The 20,478-nt window shown below is 44.7% G+C and overlaps 1 protein-coding gene across 2 annotated transcripts in view; it reads left to right on the forward strand.

Annotated features, from left to right (window-relative positions):
* Positions 1–4,721: 4,721 nt before the first annotated feature.
* Positions 4,722–20,478, forward strand: part of znf830 (zinc finger protein 830) — a 110,261-nt gene continuing 94,504 nt past the window's right edge. For both annotated transcript variants that reach the window (XM_072508873.1, XM_072508874.1), the window contains exons 1-3: positions 4,722–4,866; positions 11,595–11,694; positions 13,838–13,961. In XM_072508873.1, the coding sequence (XP_072364974.1) occupies positions 4,748–4,866; positions 11,595–11,694; positions 13,838–13,961 (343 nt within the window). In that variant the 5' untranslated portion in view covers positions 4,722–4,747. The remainder of the gene's footprint in view (positions 4,867–11,594; positions 11,695–13,837; positions 13,962–20,478) is intronic.

Consider the following 20,478-nt stretch of genomic DNA (forward strand, 5'->3'; position numbering starts at 1 on the left):
ATGGCCCGCAATGTTTTTTGGCAGAAGGCCTTGTTGGCCAGGAAATCCGGGTCCAGTCTCCATGTGGGCGCTGGGCGTGGCCTGTCTCCAACCTCACATCCATGTAGTGTGGAGCGTGGTCGGAGATGACGATCGCGGAGTATTCCTCTTCCGTGATCCCTGGAAGCACCGATTTCCCCAGTGCAAAGAAGTCAATACGGGTGTAGACCTTGTGCACTTATGATGAAAAGTATGAAAATTCCTTTTCTCCTGGGAGCAGGAACCTCCATGGGTCCACCGCCCCCATCTGCTCCATAAAAGCTCCTAGTTCCCTAGCCATGCCAGTCTTTTTCCCTGTTCTGCTGCTTGATCAGTCAGTCAGTGGGTTCCGCGTGCGGTTAATGTCACCCCACATAATCAGTCGGTGTGTGTCAATGTCGGGGATTTCCGCCATGGTCTTCTTTATGAATTCTGTGTACACATTTACCAGTACCACCGGTGCCCCTTCCAGGACACCGCTGACCATGACGTACCATCCCCCTGGGTCCGTAACTGTTTTGGCACCGGAGACTTGGCGGCCGCCGACCAGCGCGGCGCGATTCCCGCCCCCACCAAGTCTCCGGTGCCAAAAGGAATTTTCATACTTCTCACAAGTACACAAGGTATACACCCGTATCAACTTCTTTGCAGTGGGGAAATCGGTGCTTCCAGGGATCACGGAAGCGGAATACTCCGCGATCGGCGGGGGTCGGAGAATCCTGCTCCATACCTTTACTCTTTCATTGCAAAACTACCTTTATTAACTTCTTGATCACCAAAACTGGGCGCCATTCAGTCAAAAATGTTTAAGTGTCATTGAGGGTGGGTTTTGCAGGGTCTTTCATGCTGGCTTTTTGGGTGAGATCCAGACCTGGATTCACCCACACAAGGGGCGAAATTCTCCGTTATCGGCGCAAAGTCTGCCGATCGGCGCAAAAAATGGCGCAAATCTGATTTGCGTCACGCCGGAAAAATGGTTCAAAAGTCTCCGGCCCGAAATGGGCTAGCAGCGACGTGACGGGATCCGCGCTTGCGCATGTGGTTCACGCCGTGCAGCGTCATACACGCCGCACGGCGTGACGGCTCATAAGGTCGCGGTGCTCCCCCCCACCCGACCGGAACACCCGACTGGATGGCTGGCCGCCGCTCAGCCCCGAAGTTCGAGTCACGGGATGTGGAGGCGCTCCTGGACGCAGTGGAGCAGAGGAGGGACGCCCTGTATCCCGGGCACGGCCGCAGAGTTGCCCCACACCACAGCCGGCGTCTGTGGAGGGAGGTGGCAGAGGCCGTCACCGCTGCGGCCCTGACACCACGGACAGGCACCCAGTGCCACAAGAAGGTGAACGACCTCGTCAGAGCAGGCAGGGTGAGCCTCTCCAATATCCCCCCTCCCCCATATCCCCTCCTCCCCCATATCCCCCCTCCCCCATATCCCCCCTCCCCCATATCCCCCTCTCCCCCATATCCCCCCTCCCCCATATCCTCCCTCCCCATATCCTCCCTCCCCCATATCCCCCCTCCCCCATATCCCCAAGTGAATCCAGCCCGAACCTTAACCTCTGTAATGCACGCGCAACCGATGGCGTGCATTCATATACCTGCCTAACACTGTTGCCTTTTACCCCTGCCACCACCCCCACCCACCCCCCCCCCCCCCCGCCACAGGAGAAGCGCGCACACAACAATAGGGAGCATGTGAGGACTGGAGGAGGCCCCACTGATGAGAGGCCACTGACCGAACACGAGGAAAGGGCCCTGGAACTGGCTGGCGGACCTGACGACTGGGAGGTTGCTGATGCAGAGGTTGGGGGCGTACTAGCAAGTGAGCCACCGACAGCCCGTCCCCATAACCCCCTCCCCCATATCCCCCCTCCCCCATATCACCTGATCACTGCCTGCGTGTCTAACCATGCATGCTTCATTGTGTATCGCAGGAGCAAACGTCCAGGCACCCATCCCTGCAGATGCAGACCGCCTGCAGGATGCCCCTCGGAGGCCACGGGAGACGGAGAGACCCGGACCCTCCGGCATGCGACGCCCGCCGGATGCCCCTCGCACACCACGGGAGACGGAGAGACCCGGACCCTCCGGCATGCGACGCCCGCCGGATGCCCCTCGCACACCACGGGAGACGGAGAGACCCGGACCCTCCGGCATGCGACGCCCGCCGGATGCCCCTCGCACACCACGGGAGACGGAGAGACCCGGACCCTCCGGCATGCGACGCCCGCCGGATGCCCCTCGCACACCACGGAAGACGGAGAGACCTGGAGCAACAGGGAGACGACACCCCCGTCACGTGCGGGAGTGACGAGGCAGGCGTGTGCCACCCAGTGACGAGGGGGGCAGCCACAGTCCCCCGTCACATCCGAGCCAGGACACCATTACCCAGGACACCACTACGCAGGACACTACTACCCAGGTCACCACTACCCAGGACACCACTACCCAGGACACCACTACCCAGGACACCACTACCCAGGACACCCCTACCCGGGACAGCACTACCCTGGACACCCCTACCCGGGACAGCACTACCCAGGAAGACGAAATACCGGACAGTGACTCAGAGTGGATGGGTGGAGACGAACCCCCACCCCAAAGTGCCATGGACTCAGAGTGGGACGAAGAGCACGACACAACGCCACTGCTGTCACCAACACCCTCCACCATCGCAGAAACACTCACCTCGGTTGGGCACTTTAGTGATGAGGCGTCTGGTACACTCACTGGTGCGCACAACACAGCCGTCCCGGTACAGCAGGTGGAGGTAGGAGCAGCAGAGGGGCCGGGCGGTCGGAGGGCAGCCCAGCCCAAGCGAACATCTGCCGCCCAGATGGATCCCGGCTTCCTGGAGTTTCCACACCCACACATAGATCCGATGCAACCACCGACCCGGAGACGAGCGAAGAGGGTGACGGCCGGCTTGCGGCGGCTGCAGTCGCAGGTGGAGGAGTCCACCCGCGTCCAGGAGCTGGAAGTGGTGCCGGTCATGCGTGCCACCCAGGCCGACACCGCACGGGTGGCGTCCGCGGTGGAGGCAATGGGTGCGACGGTGTCAGACATGTGGAATGGTTTGCGAGGCCTGGGGCTTTCCGTGCAGGCAGCGTCTGTGGCCCAGGACATGGCTGCCCTCTCACAGGAGGCCATGAGCCAGTGCCAGCGCCAGATGGCAGAGGCGCTCAACACCATAGCCCAGTCTCAGCAGGCCATGGCCCAGTCTCTGCAGGCCATGGCCCAGTCTCTGCAAGCCATCGCTGAGGGCATCGGCGCCAGTGGCCATGTGCGAGCCAGCGTCGCACTGTCACAGACAGGGTTTGCCAACCCCCTGGGCTCCATGGCTGCAAACCTGCAGACCCCTGTCGATACCAGCACGGGCCTCCAGGACTGGCAGCGCCAGATGCCGGGGGGGCGTCGGATGGCCAGTCCGTTCGCATCCCCCACCCATGTAGAGGCCTGGGGGCCATCGGGCACCCCGAGGGAGGAGGAGGTGGTGTGGTCCGTCCCGGCTCCCCCTGTAGGGGAGGTCCCGGAACACCACGACACCTCGGACTCCCCCCCCTTCCGTCCCAGGTGCATCGGGTGGGCAACGGGCAGGACAGGCTGGCAGCTCGCCATCCCAGTCGCCGGGGCCGCAGCCTGGCCCATCTAGGCCAGGACGCCCCAGGAAACGGCCGCCAAAGGGATCCTGTGTCAGAGGGCAGGAATCGCAGGAGTCGCAGGAGTCCACCTCCAGTTCTGCTGTACCGTCTGGGGAACCACGTAGACGTAGTCAAAGGGCCCGTAAGGCCAAACAATTAGACACTGAGTAAGTTGGCACGGGTGCAGGGCACAGATGAGTTTTAGGGGCTAGGGCACGTGCATGAACTCGTTTGGTTATTAAAGTCAATGTTACACCTACAGAAGCTGCCTTTGTGCTCTGTCCAAAGCGTGCGGGGGTGTCATGTACGTTGAGCGCAAGTGTGTGTGTGAGGGGTGGTCTTACCTCAGCCCCAGGTGAGTCTGCCCCCTTCCCCCTGGGCCGCCATCAACAGCAAGCCACTCAGACATTCACCATGTGCTGAGTGCCTCTCCAAGATAGTGTTAGGGCTGGGTCCACAGGTTAAAGGGTAATGAACGAACCACAGTTACAAGTTTACAGATTTTGTTATTGATAGTAATAAAACAGAGTTGTACCATCTGCAACCGTGTTGGTTCGTCGGTGTAGCAGAGCACCCAACACGACAGTGAGTTCAGATATTATGGTGTTTCCAATTGGGAGATCTTCCGAACAGAACTATGGGTGTAACACCACATGCACCATCGCGGTTCACGATAGGCCATAATTCCTGGCCTAGCCAACAACCCCACATTGCATGAATGAGAATTTTTACTAATCTGAACACAAAGTTGCATACATTTTGTGGGAAGGGTAGTTGCGAAATTGGGCAATAAATTGGAAAGTACAGAATAGTTATGAAAAAGACCCAGATATACTCAGTAAGTGGGGAATGTACACCAGGGCACTTAATTTCATTTCAGGAACTTGAGCACTCTTTTTAGAAATTAAAATGTTCATATATAATCTACGCTAAATTAACTTCCATAGGAAATAATATTCCTTGTTCTAATTGTGTAGAATGAGACAATACCATATTTGTAATGCACTGACACCTTCACCTCGTACTGAACCCAGGGGGAGTACTTCCGGCTCCACACCGGAAGTTATTCTGGTCCTGTCGCTGTCTCGATGGCGGCTCCCTCGAAGAAGGAGAAGAAAGCTGTCAACCAGCAAGAGTTGCGGCGGTTAATGAGGGAGAAGCAGCGAGCGGCAGCGGGCAGCAAGAGGATTGAGTCACCGCTCGCTAAATATCCTTTTTTAGTTCGGTTCCCTTGCCTCCGGAGCTAATAAACAAACAGCAGCAGAGGACAGGCCAGGAAATGGGCGATTCTTTCACACCCAGAATTAGCCACTCTTGTCAGATTTGGGCTGCAGATCACATTTCCTGACTTGAGACCTCAAGAGGACAGGGATCTTTAATTAAGCCGAGTGACACTGACCACAGTCTCCAATGCATAGCTCGCATTTATATAGCGTCTTATCGCACCGTTATGACACTTCCAAGTACTTGTATCTCCGGGATTGTCAGAATAACAAAGAACAAAGAAATGTACAGCACAGGAACAGGCCCTTCGGCCCTCCAAGCCCGTGCCGACCATACTGCCCGACTAAACTACAAACTTCTAAACTTCCTGGGTCCGTATCCTTCTATTCCCATCCTATTCATATATTTGTCAAGATGCCCCTTAAATGTCCCTATCGTCCCTGCTTCCACTACCTCCTCCGGTAGTGAGTTCCAGGCACCCACTACCCTCTGCGTAAAAAACTTGCCTCGTACATCTACTCTAAACCTTGCCCCTCTCACCTTAAACCTATGCCCCCTAGTAATTGACCCCTCTACCCTGGGGAAAAGCCTCTGACTATCCACTCTGTCTATGCCCCTCATAATTTTGTATACCTCTATCAGGTCGCCCCTCAACCTCCTTCGTTCCAGTGATAACAAACCGAGTTTATTCAATCGCTCCTCATAGCTTATGCCCTCCATACCAGGCAACATTCTGGTAAATCTCTTCTGCACCCTCTCTAAAGCCTCCACATCCTTCTGGTAGTGTGGCGACCAGAATTGAACACTATACTCCAAGTGTGGCCTAACTAAGGTTCTATACAGCTGCAACATGACTTGCCAATTCTTATACTCAATGCCCCGGCCAATGAAGGCAAGCATGCTGTATGCCTTCTTGACTACCTTCTCCACCTGTGTTGCCCTTTTCAATGACCTGTGGACCTGTACTCCTAGATCTCTTTGACTTTCAATACTCTTGAGGGTTCTACCATTCACTGTATATTCCCTACCTGCATTAGCCCTTCCAAAATGCATTACCTCACATTTGTCCGGATTAAACTCCATCTGCCATCTCTCCGCCCAAGTCTCCAGACAATCTAAATCCTGCTGTATCCTCAGACAGTCCTCATCGCTATCCGCAATTCCACCAACCTTTGTGTCGTCTGCAAACTTACTAATCAGACCAGTTACATTTTCCTCCAAATCATTTATATATACTACAAAGAGCAAAGGTCCCAGCACTGATCCCTGTGGAACAGCACTGGTCACAGCCCTCCAATTAGAAAAGCATCCCTCCATTGCTACCCTCTGCCTTCTATGGCCTAGCCAGTTCTGTATCCACCTTGCCAGTTCACCCCTGATCCCGTGTGACTTCACCTTTTGTACTAGTCTACCATGAGGGACCTTGTCAAAGGCCTTACTGAAGTCCATATAGACAACATCTACTGCCCTACCTGCATCAATCATCTTAGTGACCTCCTCGAAAAACTCTATCAAGTTAGTGAGACACGACCTCCCCTTCACAAAACCGTGCTGCCTCTCACTAATACTATAAGTTGAAGGGAGATTCAAGTGGCCCAATTGGGATGATGAGAAGAGAGGAACATTGTAAAGATCGGCAAGGATTCCCAGACATAAGCAGTTACTTTGTAAGGCGTTCAGCTCCTGCTAAAATTGTGAGACGTTTTAAACCTTAAAGAATTAACGTTAATTTATGTTGCCCATTGTCATGTTTGAAGAATTACTGACATTATTTATAAGGACAAGGCATCTGCTCTGTAGTTCAAAAGTGTTCCTTCAAAAATCATTTGAGACCTTTTAGAAATTATAGCACAGTTAATTATTTATAAAGCACTATATATATATATATATATATATAATATATGCTGTATTTTGTGTGTTAAAACTTGGATTCACTTGATTGTCAGGCTTTGTTTGAGTCACACATTTGTGTCATGCCTATTGAAATCCTTGTCTGAGATTTTCCATTTATAATCAAACATTTATAATTAGAAAATCTTACCCAATCATCTAGCAGTTTTATATGCATTTGTCTGATTAATTGGCAATATTAGTTTCTTAAACCTTTGCTTCAATGTGGTCTTCCATTTATTCTTCCATGTGGGTAAGGTTTTAACTTTTTATTTTAGAAACTAAATTGTCAGAACTGCAAAATGACTATTGAGGCTGTATTTGTTTTTCTTGGACTGGCTACTTACCTCCTAGCCTTGTAACTGATTCTAGGTTGAATGTCCTTATACTAGGCTGGCTTTTCTCAGCCCACAGACAAAAGAGCTTCTAAACTTAACACATCCCTACTGTCTAGTTGTGTTCCTTTTTTCCTGATCTGTAGTTTTCTAACTCCTGTAACTGCATCAACACCCTTTGAATGTTGCCTTTCCCTAGCCTACTGTCCCATTACCACTAAATAGATTGCCATTTTGTCAGCAAAGACTGGCTGAAGTAAAAAATAGAATAGGGCAGACCAGAAGCGGGACTGCAAATGGGCAGGCAGGAGAACATGGTGCTAGGCTGAGTAGAACTCATTCCTGTTAACCATTCACCAGGTTGGGGGAACCACTGGCTTTGTTTGCATCTTTCCATCTACACGAGATGATGGACAGAAAACAAGTCAAAGCCATTGGGTTAGAGTATCTACACATGGCACACTTTTCTGATCGCTGAATTGACCAATCTGTGCAAAGCAGGTTGTGCCGAAAGTGTTGCATATGAAGTGGTTATTGAGTATTGTTCTGAGTCATTTCAGTATCATGATGGTGGTGCACTCCAGCCTACAGTTATGTTGCATTGTTGAAGCAGAGCTTTGGGCATCCTATTGGTCTTTGCCATATAGAAAATTCTTGGATATATGTTCGGCATGCATATGTGCCCAAGCCAGTGAAGTCATCTCTGCTTCATGAGTGCCAACATACTTGCAAGATTTGCCTTTGAGAGGGCTGCCATATTTGTGTGTTTGTCGTTTTGTGCGATGCCCATAAAGCACTGCAAACAGAAAAGATAAAAGGTGTTGAATTTCCTTTCTTGGTAGCTGTATGTGATCCATGTTTCCCAGCTATAAATCAACGTTCTGAAAACACTGGCCACAAACCAGCAGCTTGGTCCCAAGAATCAGCTGATGTTATCCCAAACTTGTTTGAGTTTGCCAAAGGTGGTGGCTGTTTTCCCTATGCATGCATCGAGCTCTGCATCAAAAAACATTCTGGCAAAGTTTAAGAACCACTATAGCAGGTTGTTGTTAGAGTGATCAAACGTGGAGATATGACATCCTGCCCCATAACTACTATTCTCTTGACACCTCAGTCAGGGAGAGCCAGTTACAGACACGGGAGAGACAATCCATGAGACTGTGTACTGAGTTCCATGTGAATAGAGGAGTTATCCAATCAAAATATGCTTATTTTTGTTTGTTTTCAGTCTGAACAGACTATAGAGATTGTTGTCTGACCTAGTAAGCAGGTAAATCTCCTAAATCTGCAAGGAAGGCAAAGATCATGAACAAGGAGAAAACATAGCAAAAACTAGGAGCTAGGACTGTTTCATTCCATTGTTCACACAGAAACTGTCCGAGGTGATGTCTCAAACTGTACAGTACAATGCTTGTTGTCTGATGGAGACACATTGCTGGCAGGGCCAGCATTTATTTCCCATCCCTAATTGCCCAGAGTAGAGGGTGGTGATGTTACTCATGCAAGTGGGGAGCACTAAGACCGTGACCCAGTAATAACAAAGGAATGATAATAAATTTCCAAAGGTTACTTGTGGGTGAACTTGGGAAGGGATGGTGTTCCTAAACATGCCCCACCTTGTCCTTTTTAAGTGGTAAAGGCTGAGAGTGTGGGAGGTGTTGTCTAAGATGCCTTATGTTGCTGCAGTGCATCGAGTAAATAGTATGCATTCCAGGCAGGGTGAGCTAGTGGTGAAGGGAGTGCTGTTTAAGGTGGTGAATGGTGAGCTGGTCTGTGGACTGTTTTGTCCTAGATGATGTTTATCTTCATGAGTAACATTGAAGCTGCACTCATCCAGACAAATAGCGTGTATGTGTACCTTGTAGATGGTGCACAGGCTTTGGGGAGTCAGCAGTGAGTCACTTGCTATATAATGCCCAGTCTCTGACCTGCTCTCGTAGCTACATTATTCATTTGACTAATCCAGGTATGTTTTGATCAATACTGATGCTCAGGATGTTAATTGTGGGAGATTCAGGCATTTTATTCCTGTTTAATGACAAGGGAAGGTTCTTCATCTTTTGTTTGAGATGGTCATTGCCTGGCATTTGAGTGGCACAAATGATACGTGCCATTCCTCAACCCAAACATCAATGTTGTCAGGTCTTGCTGTATGCAGACATGTGCTACTTTAATACTTGAGGAGTGAGGAATAGAACTGTGATGATTGGGCTGTGCACTGTCCTGTCCTGCAACATTCTCCTAGAGCTGAGATGATTTGACTTCAACAAACAGAACCATCTACCTTTGTGCTGGTTATGACTCCACTCAATGGAAAGTATTCCTTCTATACTGAACGGATCATCATTTGGGAGTTCATTTCCATCTTGGATCTCATGTGTCACTCTTCATCTCCTCTGTTGACCTAACGCTCGAAGGAAATTCTTCAATCAATATTCCAAATCTCCCCATGATGTTCCCTTCATTTATTCTTGTGATCTCAATCACAAACTATGATATCTACCACCACTTTGTGCTAACTACATCTTTGTGTAACCACTTCTAACCCCACTTATTTGTGTTTACAATCCAAGTTGCCTACAATTGCACCTTGAATCCTTCACCCAATAGCCAATGATCCTCCTTCACCAGGATGCTTCTGCAGCTGCAGAACCACTCCCTGTACTTTTTGTTGACCAAAACAAAAATGTCCTTCACTAAAGGACATTATTGAACTGGATCGGTTTTTACAATTGATAGTTTCATGGTTACTGTTACTGAGACTACCTTTATATTCCAGATTTATTGAAATTAAACTCCATTAGCTGCTGCAGTGAGATTCAAACCCCAGGGAGCTAGTCTGGGTCTCTGGATTACTAGTTTAGTGATATTGATCACTTCACTATGCCACCTCTATCCTCTGGTTGTCAAAGTTGTCTGTAGATCATGATATATACTGAAATCTATCTTTCAGCAGTTTATTATAGAGCAATGAGTTTGCATCAATAACACTAAGCATAGAAATAACATTAGATTGAGAAAGATTTAAAAAAAAAGACAAAGGAAAAGTAAGAATTTTTTAAAAAAATACTGTATCCTAAAATAATTAACAGCCTGAAGCCATGTCACACTTTTCTGGGGCAGCAAGATTGATTAGGGGTCATTAGCAATGATCTTGCTAAATGGATTCACTTTCTGTGCAAGTTTAGTGGGTAGTTGCATTTTGCTCCTTTTCTACATGAAACAAATGGGGAGGTAAGGGGTGAGGTGCAATTTTTGCAAAGCTAGCAGTGAAGCAGTGCAAATGATCCAACAACTTACCATGACTTGCTATTCAGGGGATATCTCTTCCTCACTACAAGTTGTTTGCCAATTTCTGCTTTAATAATGGAAAAAATCTTGCCCACTATCTTTTAGCAAAATGAATTATTGCCTAATTTCAAAACAAACTGCATGTCACAGTTTTACTAGATAAACTGCATTCCCATTTGCATTTTCCAACTGTTATGGGTTAATTTTGTAATTTTAAAATAGCTTTCCTTATGATACAAATTGGTTTGTACCCAGGGGAGATGGTGGCCCCATGGTAATGTCACTGAACTGGTAACGTCGAGGTAAAAACAGAAAATCCTGGGTGAAAAAACTCAACACTATTCCAAAGAGTCACATTGGACTCAAAATGTTTACTCTGTTTCACACCGCAGATGTTGCCAGACATGCTGAGTTTTATTTCTGTTATTTCAGATTTTCATAATGCATGGTATTTTGTTTTTATTATAGTAGTCCAGAAGCCCAGGCTAATGCTCTGGGGGATATGGTTTCAAATATCAGTATAGCAGCTGGTGAAATTTGAATTCAATTAATAAATATGGGATATGGAACTAGTCTCAATGATGGTTACCATGACAACTATCATCAACTGTTGCAAAAACCCATCAGGTCATTCATGTTCTTTAGGGAGAGAAATCTGCCATCCTTACCTGGTCTGGCCTACATGCAAGTCCAGACCCGCAAAAATGTGGTTGACACTTAACTGCCTCTTGAAATGGTGCAGCAAGCCACTCCATTGAAGGACAATTAAAGTTGGGCAACAAATGCTGGTCTTGCCATCAATGCCCACTTCCCAGGAAAGAATGGAAATAAATGGTTGTTGAGCTTTATTTTGTGAATGTAACTTTGTTAAGGAAAATGTAATGCACAAATTTGTTATCGTTTGTTATAATTTTGAAATGTTACCTTAGAAAGTTACTAGACAGTGGAATTTGTATTTTGGTAGTGAAATGTCGAAGTTGTCTGCATACCTCACCAGCTAGCATTTGTTACTTAAACAAGGGTTGTGAATCAAATTTGTACGTTTCCTTTCCTTTATCTCTCAAATCTGTGGCATATTTTCACTTTCACTTATAGTTTAAATGGCTTTCTAATAAATTTTCTCTTGTGAAATTCATATACCTTCTCGAAACATTTCTTCAGTTTTCCAGCTTGTTTTACCTTAATCCCATTGAACATACAACAGCTTGGGTCACCTCAGCTGTGTGCTTTGCAGTACTCCAATAAAAAATGAGCTATTATGGCAGACGCACGTATTAGGGAAACAACATAAAGAGGTAAGAGTATAGTTACTTTGTCTCAATTGCAAAAATCCTATTATATAAACGTGGGATATTTTTACATTGTAATTTTATTTTCGTTTCGCACAATGACTAGTTTTCATATCGCAGCCTCTTGTTTAGGATTTCTGGCAGTTATGATAAGTCTTAAGCTGAGAGAAACAAGGTTAGATTATGCCTTGTGGAGGGGCGAGGCAGGGATAAATGAGAGGGTCGAGAAATAACTTCACACATGCTTACACTTTGTACTTGCGATCATTGATCAATTGCAGCCATATGTTGCTGTCCTGAATATCTCTTGGTTGGAGGTGAAAACTCTGGACAGATTTGACATCCGTATGCCAAGAAAAATTGGGTCATTCCCATGATCATTATCAGGTTGCAATGTATGTGATGCTCATTGCAAATTTATCACATTTGTAATACCATTCTATTTAAATTTTAAAAAGCTTTTTTTTAATGAGAATAAATTCACGTGTCGCCAATAGTCCACCTTTTCAAAGCCATTTCTCAACTGGGAGCAAGATATTCTAATTTGTTGCTCGTTGATAGCCTTCAATGCAAACTAGATCTGGCTACAGAAAGGAACTCCAGCTTCCTTTTACTCATTCCAAAGTGATATTCTAGCAAATGAATAATGACATTTACTTGAAAGGAAAAGATATGATAAAAGCTTTAAATTCATCTGCACTTGAAGAAACTTTCATCAGAGTTACTGTAGGAACCAGTTGCAATGAAGCTAAAATGAAAGGAATTGGTGCGAATTTGTTTTGTTTTTTAAAATATGTTCATCCAGGGGTGTGGGTGTTGCTGGCAAGGCTAGCATTTATTTCCCATCTCTAATTATCCTTGAGAAGGTAAAGGTGAGCTGCCTTCTGAAACAATATAGTGTGTGGGGTGTCTGTTAAATGGAGTGTCCCAAGATTGTGACAACTGGACGGTTTGGATTTGTCATGCTTTTAATGACGGGACATAACCTGGGCAATTTTCCGCAACTTGCATTCCAGAGTTATGCTGTACTGCAATGGCTCACTAGTTCTTCAGGTCTTCAGTTCTATTGCTAAAATATTATTTGGGCTGTAGTATTTTCTTTATCTCGTACTTAACTATTGTTTGATGTCACTTGAATATGGGGTGATGGTGGTCTAGTGGCAATGTTAATGGGCTTGTAATCCAGAGACCCGGGTTAATGTTCTGTGTTCAAGAGTTCAAATTAAACCGTTGTCTATTGGTGTTTAAAACCCATCTGGTTCACTAATGTCCTTTAGGGAAGGAAACCTGCCACCTTACCTGGTCTGGCTTACATGTGACGACAGGCCAACGGCAATGTGATTGACTCTTACCTGCCCCCTGAAATGGTAGAGCAAGCCACTCCGTTCAAGTGTAGGTAGGGATGGGCAACAAATGCTGACCCATCCAGTAATACCCACATCCCATGAAAGCATAAACAAATTGAATTGGCTGAAAACTGAAAACTGGCACTTGGGATGATTGTTAGAAGCACTTCAACCTTGCCATTGTACTTAGCTGCTGGGCTACAACATTGTTGATGATGGAAGTTTAATTTTTAATTGGACATCACCATTCACGATGAATGTGGCAGGACTGCAGTGCTTTGACATAGAATCCCTACAGTGCAGAAGGAGACCATTTGGCCCATGGTGTCTGCATCGACCCTTGGAAAGAACACCCTACCTAGGCCCACGCTCTCACCCCATCCCCAGCAACCCCACCTAACCTGCACGTTTTTGGACTGGGAGGAAACCAGAGCACCCCGAGGAAGCCCACGCCGACATTGGGAGAAAGTGCAAACTCCACACAGTCACCTGAGGCTAGAATTGAACCCGGGTCCTGGCGCTGTGAGACAACAGTGCTAACCACTATGCCAACATGAAGATGTTATTTTGCGGCATTGCTAGCTCTGTCAATAGTATACTGGTTCTGTTTAGCATGAGTGTACTGAACTGTATCTTCAAAAGTTTGACACTTCATTTCTCCATACACGAGGTACCATTCCTGGCACGTATCATCAAATATCTGAATCTAGCAGAATTGCTGCCCTATTCTTTTCCATTAAAATTACATTCTTAAAGGTAGTACTTTTTAGGTTAAGTGCATGAATTTATTTGGTTCCCTGCAGAACCTTGAGAAGCAAAAAGCTACAAGACAAACGACAGGGCCATCAATTGTTCATACAACAACAGTTCCTGTCGGGAAAAGGAAAGTTACAGATGCAGAATCCCAAGCAACGAAGAAAGTCAAAGGTAATGACCAATTTGATATTCTAAGAATGCTATGTCATGCCTGGGAGAATATTTACCATTTGTGAAATGCTGTCCACTTGGTAAAAGAAAACTTTGATATTGGGCTAATAGTAATTTCTTTTCTCTTTGTGGCTTTTAATTGAACCGGGCAGCCTTTAGTGCACATTTTCTAGGCCGAGCAGTTATCTCCTTCACTGTTACATAGTGCTGCAATGAGTGGAGCTACTGAAGAATATATATATCCACAGCAATAAACAAAAATGTTAAACCAAAACCCCATCTTGTCTGTCTTCTCAGGTGAGTATAAACAATCCCTTAATAATAATTAATTTTTTTGAAAAATGCAAATGAGTCCAAATAGAAGAGCTCTAATATTTATCCCTCAACTGTACTGGTAAAAAAAAGATTATGTGGTTATATAATTTGTGGAATGATACTAACCAGTTGTGCAAATATTTATAATGGGATTTTCTGAACAAATATTTTCCCTTATCCTTTATTAGTGAAGGAAGCAAAACTTTCAAAATATTTACTTTATAAAAATGTTAAAATGATGTGCCATTTTTTCTCTGAAATTTCAATTGTTCAACATTAGGTTTTTAAACAATATTTAAAACGTGCATATTTGCATGATTACATTTGTTCACAGTTATCTTTTGTGATTTTTAATTTCCTCATTAAATTTCTTAATTAAAGCTAGAGTCTCAGCTTTGCTGTAGTATTTTACCCTGAGCTATGACTATAAGCAGATTCTTAAGTCTGAATATGTGCACAGTTTTCTTGCTCAGTTGCTGTGAGGTGACTGGTTGGTTTTCCAAATTGTTTGAAAAACGACGATCAAATCTTTGTATAAAAGAAGAATTTTTGAAGGGTTTGTGTACAGTAAACTTGAGAAAGCATGTGAAGCTGAAAGACTAGAAATACATGAGGATCAGGAAAGCGGCACTTTAAGTTTATTGAAAAATACAAATGAGCACCCATGGAGGAGCTTGAATTATCGCAGGAATCTTTTATAGCTATTAACTAACAGCTTTGAAGCAGAGAGAGAAATACATGGATACAAATGAGACCAGGAACCAATCACATTCAATTGTTGTGGAGATTTTGTAGAAAGTTATAAACTAATGCCTCTGAAGTCCAAAATCTTCACCTAATACTGGCAAAATCAAGGGCTTTCCACTTATTCTATCAAAGCTTAAAGCTACCCCAGCCTTGAAGCTGAGGACTGTTGCCAGTGCAGCTAAATGCTGATACTAGCACCCAGTATTGCTAACTTCAGATAATGGGCATGATAGCACAGTGGTTAGCACTGTTGTTTCGCAGCACCGGGGTCCCAGGTTCGATTCCCGTTTGGGTCACTGTCTGTGCAGAGTCTGAACGTTCTCCCCGTGTCTGCGTGGGTTTCTTCCGGGTGCACGGGTTTCCTCCCACAGGTCCCGACAGACATGCTGGTTAAGTGAATTGGACATTCTGAATTCTCTCTGTGTACCCGAACATGCGTGTAGTGTGGCGACTCGGGGCTTTTCACAGTAACTTCATTGCAGTGTAAATGTAGTAACTTCATTGCAGTGTAAATGTAAGCCTACGTGTGACACTTCTAAAGATTATTATTATATCTAACTCCATCAGTGGGATTTTCCAGCCTTGCTACGCCGAAACCAGAAACTCCCATCCAACGTAAATGGACCTTTAAGTGGTCCATCAAAAATGGTCGATCCCACTCGCGATGATTCACCTGGTGGGCGGGACAGGAAAATCTACCCCCAATTGTTACACCATATGTACCATCCTGCTGTATATTTGCAGCTTTGATAATGGTAAGGGATAAAGAGTTTCTTATAATCTGTATGTACCTCATAAGGATCATTCAATCATGGCTTTTAAAGACCAATTTACAGTGCAACAGATATCAAGCCTAAAAGCACCAGTTGGAAATCTCAGGGTAGCATGAACAAAACTGAATTTTGATTTCAGTTAATGTAAATTAGTGATGCTGTGCAGCAGTAATAGCTCAACAACTGTAAAACATTGCTCACATTGATTTATATAGTACAACACAGGAGCTCTGCAAATAGTATAATGAAAATAGCCTGCCACACACAATGTGCCTTACTTTTAAATGAGTCATTAAGTGTAGATAATTTGGAAAGTTAGGCTTGTGATCTGCACCATGAATAGTAGTGTAAATTCTGAATGAACTCTGCATAAGAGGTGCTGTCTCCACTTATCATAATTCACTCCACTGATTCTTTTCGCTCTGGTTCTCTTCCTGTGCTATGATATAAAGTGGGTAAAACCATTATTATTTCTAAAATTAAATGTAAATAGGTTTAGAAATGGAAATCAAAGATAAAAATGGCCTCAGTACTTCCTACATCAGGTGACTATGGATGTTTTTGTGTTTGTAAATCTGCAATTTGAAGAGACCCATTGGAAAAATTGCAATAGTAGGAAATTTGCATTTGAAACTTTCGGGGATGGGTTCTGGTGCGATTATAGCCGTGTGTGTAGGTTGAGAGATCAATAGCTCCGCCCAAAACGCTGTTCAGGCTAGATCAGTTGAAAATGTCAAACCTACGGTATGGAACCAAGGCAGGTGAATGAAACCAAGATACAGGTCAGTCATGATCTGATTGAATCGAGGAACAGAACTTAAAACATACAGTGCAGAAGGAGGCCATTTGGCCCATCAAGTCTGTACCGACCCACTTAAGCCCTCACTTCCACCCTATCCCTGTAAACCAATAACCCCTCCTACCCTTTTTGGTTACTAAGGGCAATTTATCATGGCCAATCCACCTAACCTGCACGTCTTTGGACTATGGGAGGAAACCGGAGCACCCGGAGGAAACCCACTCAGACACTGGGAAAGCGTGCAGACTCTGCATAGACAGCGGGGAATCGAACCTGGGACCCTAGCGCTGTTAAGCCACAGTGCTATTCACTTGTGCTACCATGCTGCCCAGACTTGGGGATGAATGGACTACTACTGTTACATTCCTAGACGCACAATATCAAAGATTTGGGCGCATTGCACATATACACAGCACTTGTACCCAAAATCCATGCACTTCATTTATGCCACAGTTGCGTGCATCTCTTTTCTTTGCAAAACAATGTATCTTCAGATTTACTATCACAAATACTATCTTATAAAAATGGTGTGTCATCCAACTTGTAAGTGCATGGAAAATACACTTGAGTATATTTTTAAAGAAACATTATCAAATATTTCTGACAACTTATTTTATTACAGTCTTAAAATGCTTCTAAACAGTAGCTGAAATTGTTGAACAGATTCAAATTTGTGAATTTCCCTGACCACAATTAAACTACTCTGTATTCAATAATTATTATTTTGTGACCATAAAGGACTATAGATTAATATTAGCAGAAAAGTAATGTACATTGCAAGTTATAACAGTTACCTGTGCTACTATAGAAGATCTGCCAATTTGTATATATTTTATTTGGAATCCATTAAAAGTCCTGCTTCGAAAATCTAATTAAACGTCACAGTTGTTTTCCATTGCATCTATTTCCATCATATCTGTCTTCAATGACCAGACTTGGCTCTTTATTTTGCTCAGTTCTGATTGTGTTATCCAAACTAGATATCAGAACATAAGAACCAGGAGCACAAATAGGCAATTCAGCCCCTCGAGCCTACTCCGCCATTCAATATGATCATGGCTGATCTCCTCTTGGCCGCAGCTCCACTTTCCTGCTGTTCTCCATAACCCTTCAACCCATTACTAATTAAAAATCTGTGTATCTTCTTAAATTTACTCCTGTCACCCACCGCACTCTGGGGTGGTGACTCCCACAGATTCATGACCCTTGGAGAGAAGTAATTTCTCCTCCTCTCTGTTTTAAATCTCCTACCCCTTATCCTAAAACTATGACCTCTTGTTCTAGATTGCCCCACAAGAGGAAGCATCCACTCTATGTCTACTTTGTCATTATCTTTTATCGTGTAAACCTCAATTAGATATCCAAAGTGCATAGTGGTGATAACCTTCTGGAGGTCATAGCTCTGTCTCTAATTGAGGCATTCCTTCTGTCCACTTCAGTTGGAGCTCATAAAATTGGACCTGTGACTTTGATGCTGCTTTCTTCTGCATCCTATTTCTGCAACCCCTCCCCTTCCTACTTTCACCTTTAAAGGCCTTTGCCAACCACACTCACTCCTTAACTACAAATATGCAAATTAGGAGCAGGAATAGATCACTCCGCCCTTGCAGCTTGCTCGGCCATTCAATTAGATAATGGTTAATTTAATTGTAAGCTTAACTCCACATTCCTGCCTACCTCCGATATACCTTTCACCTCGTTGCTTATCAAGGACCTATCTAGTTCCGCCTTAAAATATCTAAAAACTCTGTTTCCACCAACTTTTGAGGAAGAGATTTCCAAAGATTCTATCTACCCTGTTGAGACAAAAAAACTTCCCATCTCTGTCCTAAATGGGAGGCCCCTTATTTTTAAACAGTGACGCTTATTTTTATATTCTCCCACATGAGGAAACTCCCTCTCCTTCGATCCTATCACGACCCCCAGGATCTTCTATGTTTCAATCAAGTCGCCTCTTACTCTCCAGTGAATACAAGCCTTGCCTGTCCAACGTTTCCTGATAAGACAACCTGTCCAATCCAAGTATTAGTTTAGTAAACCTTCTCTGAACTTTTTCCATTGCATTTACATCATTCCTAAATGAGATCAATACTGTCTCTAGATGTGGTTGCACCAATACACTGTACAACTGAAGCATAATCTCCTTTTGTATTCTATTTCCCTCATAAATGAGAAATTCTATTAGCTTTTCTAATTACTTGCTGCACCTGCATGCCAGCGTTTTGTGACTCATGCACTAGGATCACCAGATTCTCTGCATCTCCGAGCTCTGCAATCCCTCACCATTTAGATAATATGATTATTTTTAATTTTTCCTGCTAAAAGTACCAGTTTTGCAGTTCCCCGCATTGTACTCCATTTTCCAGGTCTTTGCCCATTCTTTTAACCTATCTATATCCCTTTGTAGCCTCCTTGTGTCCTCTTCACATTTTACTTTCCTATTTATCTTTGTTTCACTAGCAAATTTAGCAACTATACCTTTGGTTCCTTTATCCAAGTATCAAATTGTAAAAAGTTAATTCATCATATTTTGCCAACTGAGAAAAGACCCAGTATGCCTACTCTGTTTCCTGTTAATAATAATAATAATATTTTTATTGTCACAAGTAGGATTACATTAGCTTGCCAATCTTCTGTTCATGTCAGTATGTTACCCCCTGCACCATGAGCTTTCTTTTTTCCCCAATAACCGTTGATATGGCACTTTATTAAATGCCTTATGGAATTCTAAACACAACGCATCCATCTTTATTCAAACCATATGTTACTTTTCAAAGAACTCCAATAAAACATGATTAAACATGATTTCTCTTTCAGAAAACCATGTTGACTCTGCCTGATTACCTTGAATGAAAGAATGAATTGCATTTAAACAGCCTTTTGCATTAACACTCGGTGTCTCAAAACACTTTACAGCCAGGGAAGTACTTTTTTGAAGTTCAGTCACTGTTGTAATGTGGGAAATGTGGCAGTTCATTTTCACTCAACAAATTCACACGAACAGTAATGTGATCATCTGGATTTTGGGGGCGGATGTTTGAGGGTAAATCAACATCTGACATGTGGGAGGCTTTCAAATGTCAGTTGAAAGGAATTCAGGACCGGCATGCTCCTGTGAGGAAGGAGGAAAAATATGGCACATTTCAGGAACCTTAGACCATAAGACATGGGAGCAGAATTAGGCCACTTGGCCCATCGAGTCTGCTCCGCCATTCAATCATGGCTGATATTTTCTCATCCCCATTCTCCTGCCTTCTCCCCATAAACCCTGATCCCCTTATTGATCAAGAACCTATCTATCTCTGTCTTAACGACACTCAGTGAATTGGCCTCCACAGCTTTCTGCGGCAAAGAGTTCCACAGATTCACCACCCTCTGGCTGAAGAAATTCCTTCTCATCTCTGTTTTAAGGGATCGTCCCTTTAGTCTGAGATTGTGTCCTCTGGTTCTAGTTTTTCCTACAAGTAGAAACATCCTACCCACGTCCACTCTATCCAGGCATCGCAGTATCTTGTAAGTTTAAATAAGATCCCCTCTCATCCTTCTAAACTCCAACGAGTACAGACCCAGAGTCCTCAAATGTTCCTCATACAACAGGTTCTTCATTCCAGGGATCATTCTTTTGAACCTCCTCTGGACCCTTTCCAAGGCCAGCACATCCTTCCTTAGATATGGGGCCCAAAACTGCTCACAATACTCCAAATGGGATCTGACCAGAGCCTTATACAGCCTCAGAAGTACATCCCTGGTCTTGTATTCTAGCCCTCTTTACATGAATGCTAACATTGCATTTGCCTTCTTAACTGCCGTCTGAACCTGCACATTAACCTTAAGAGAATCGTGACCAAGGACTCCCAAGTCCCTTTGTGCTCCTGCTTTCTGA

Source organism: Scyliorhinus torazame, chromosome 6 (genome assembly GCF_047496885.1).
Source record: "Scyliorhinus torazame isolate Kashiwa2021f chromosome 6, sScyTor2.1, whole genome shotgun sequence".
NCBI lineage: Eukaryota > Metazoa > Chordata > Chondrichthyes > Carcharhiniformes > Scyliorhinidae > Scyliorhinus > Scyliorhinus torazame.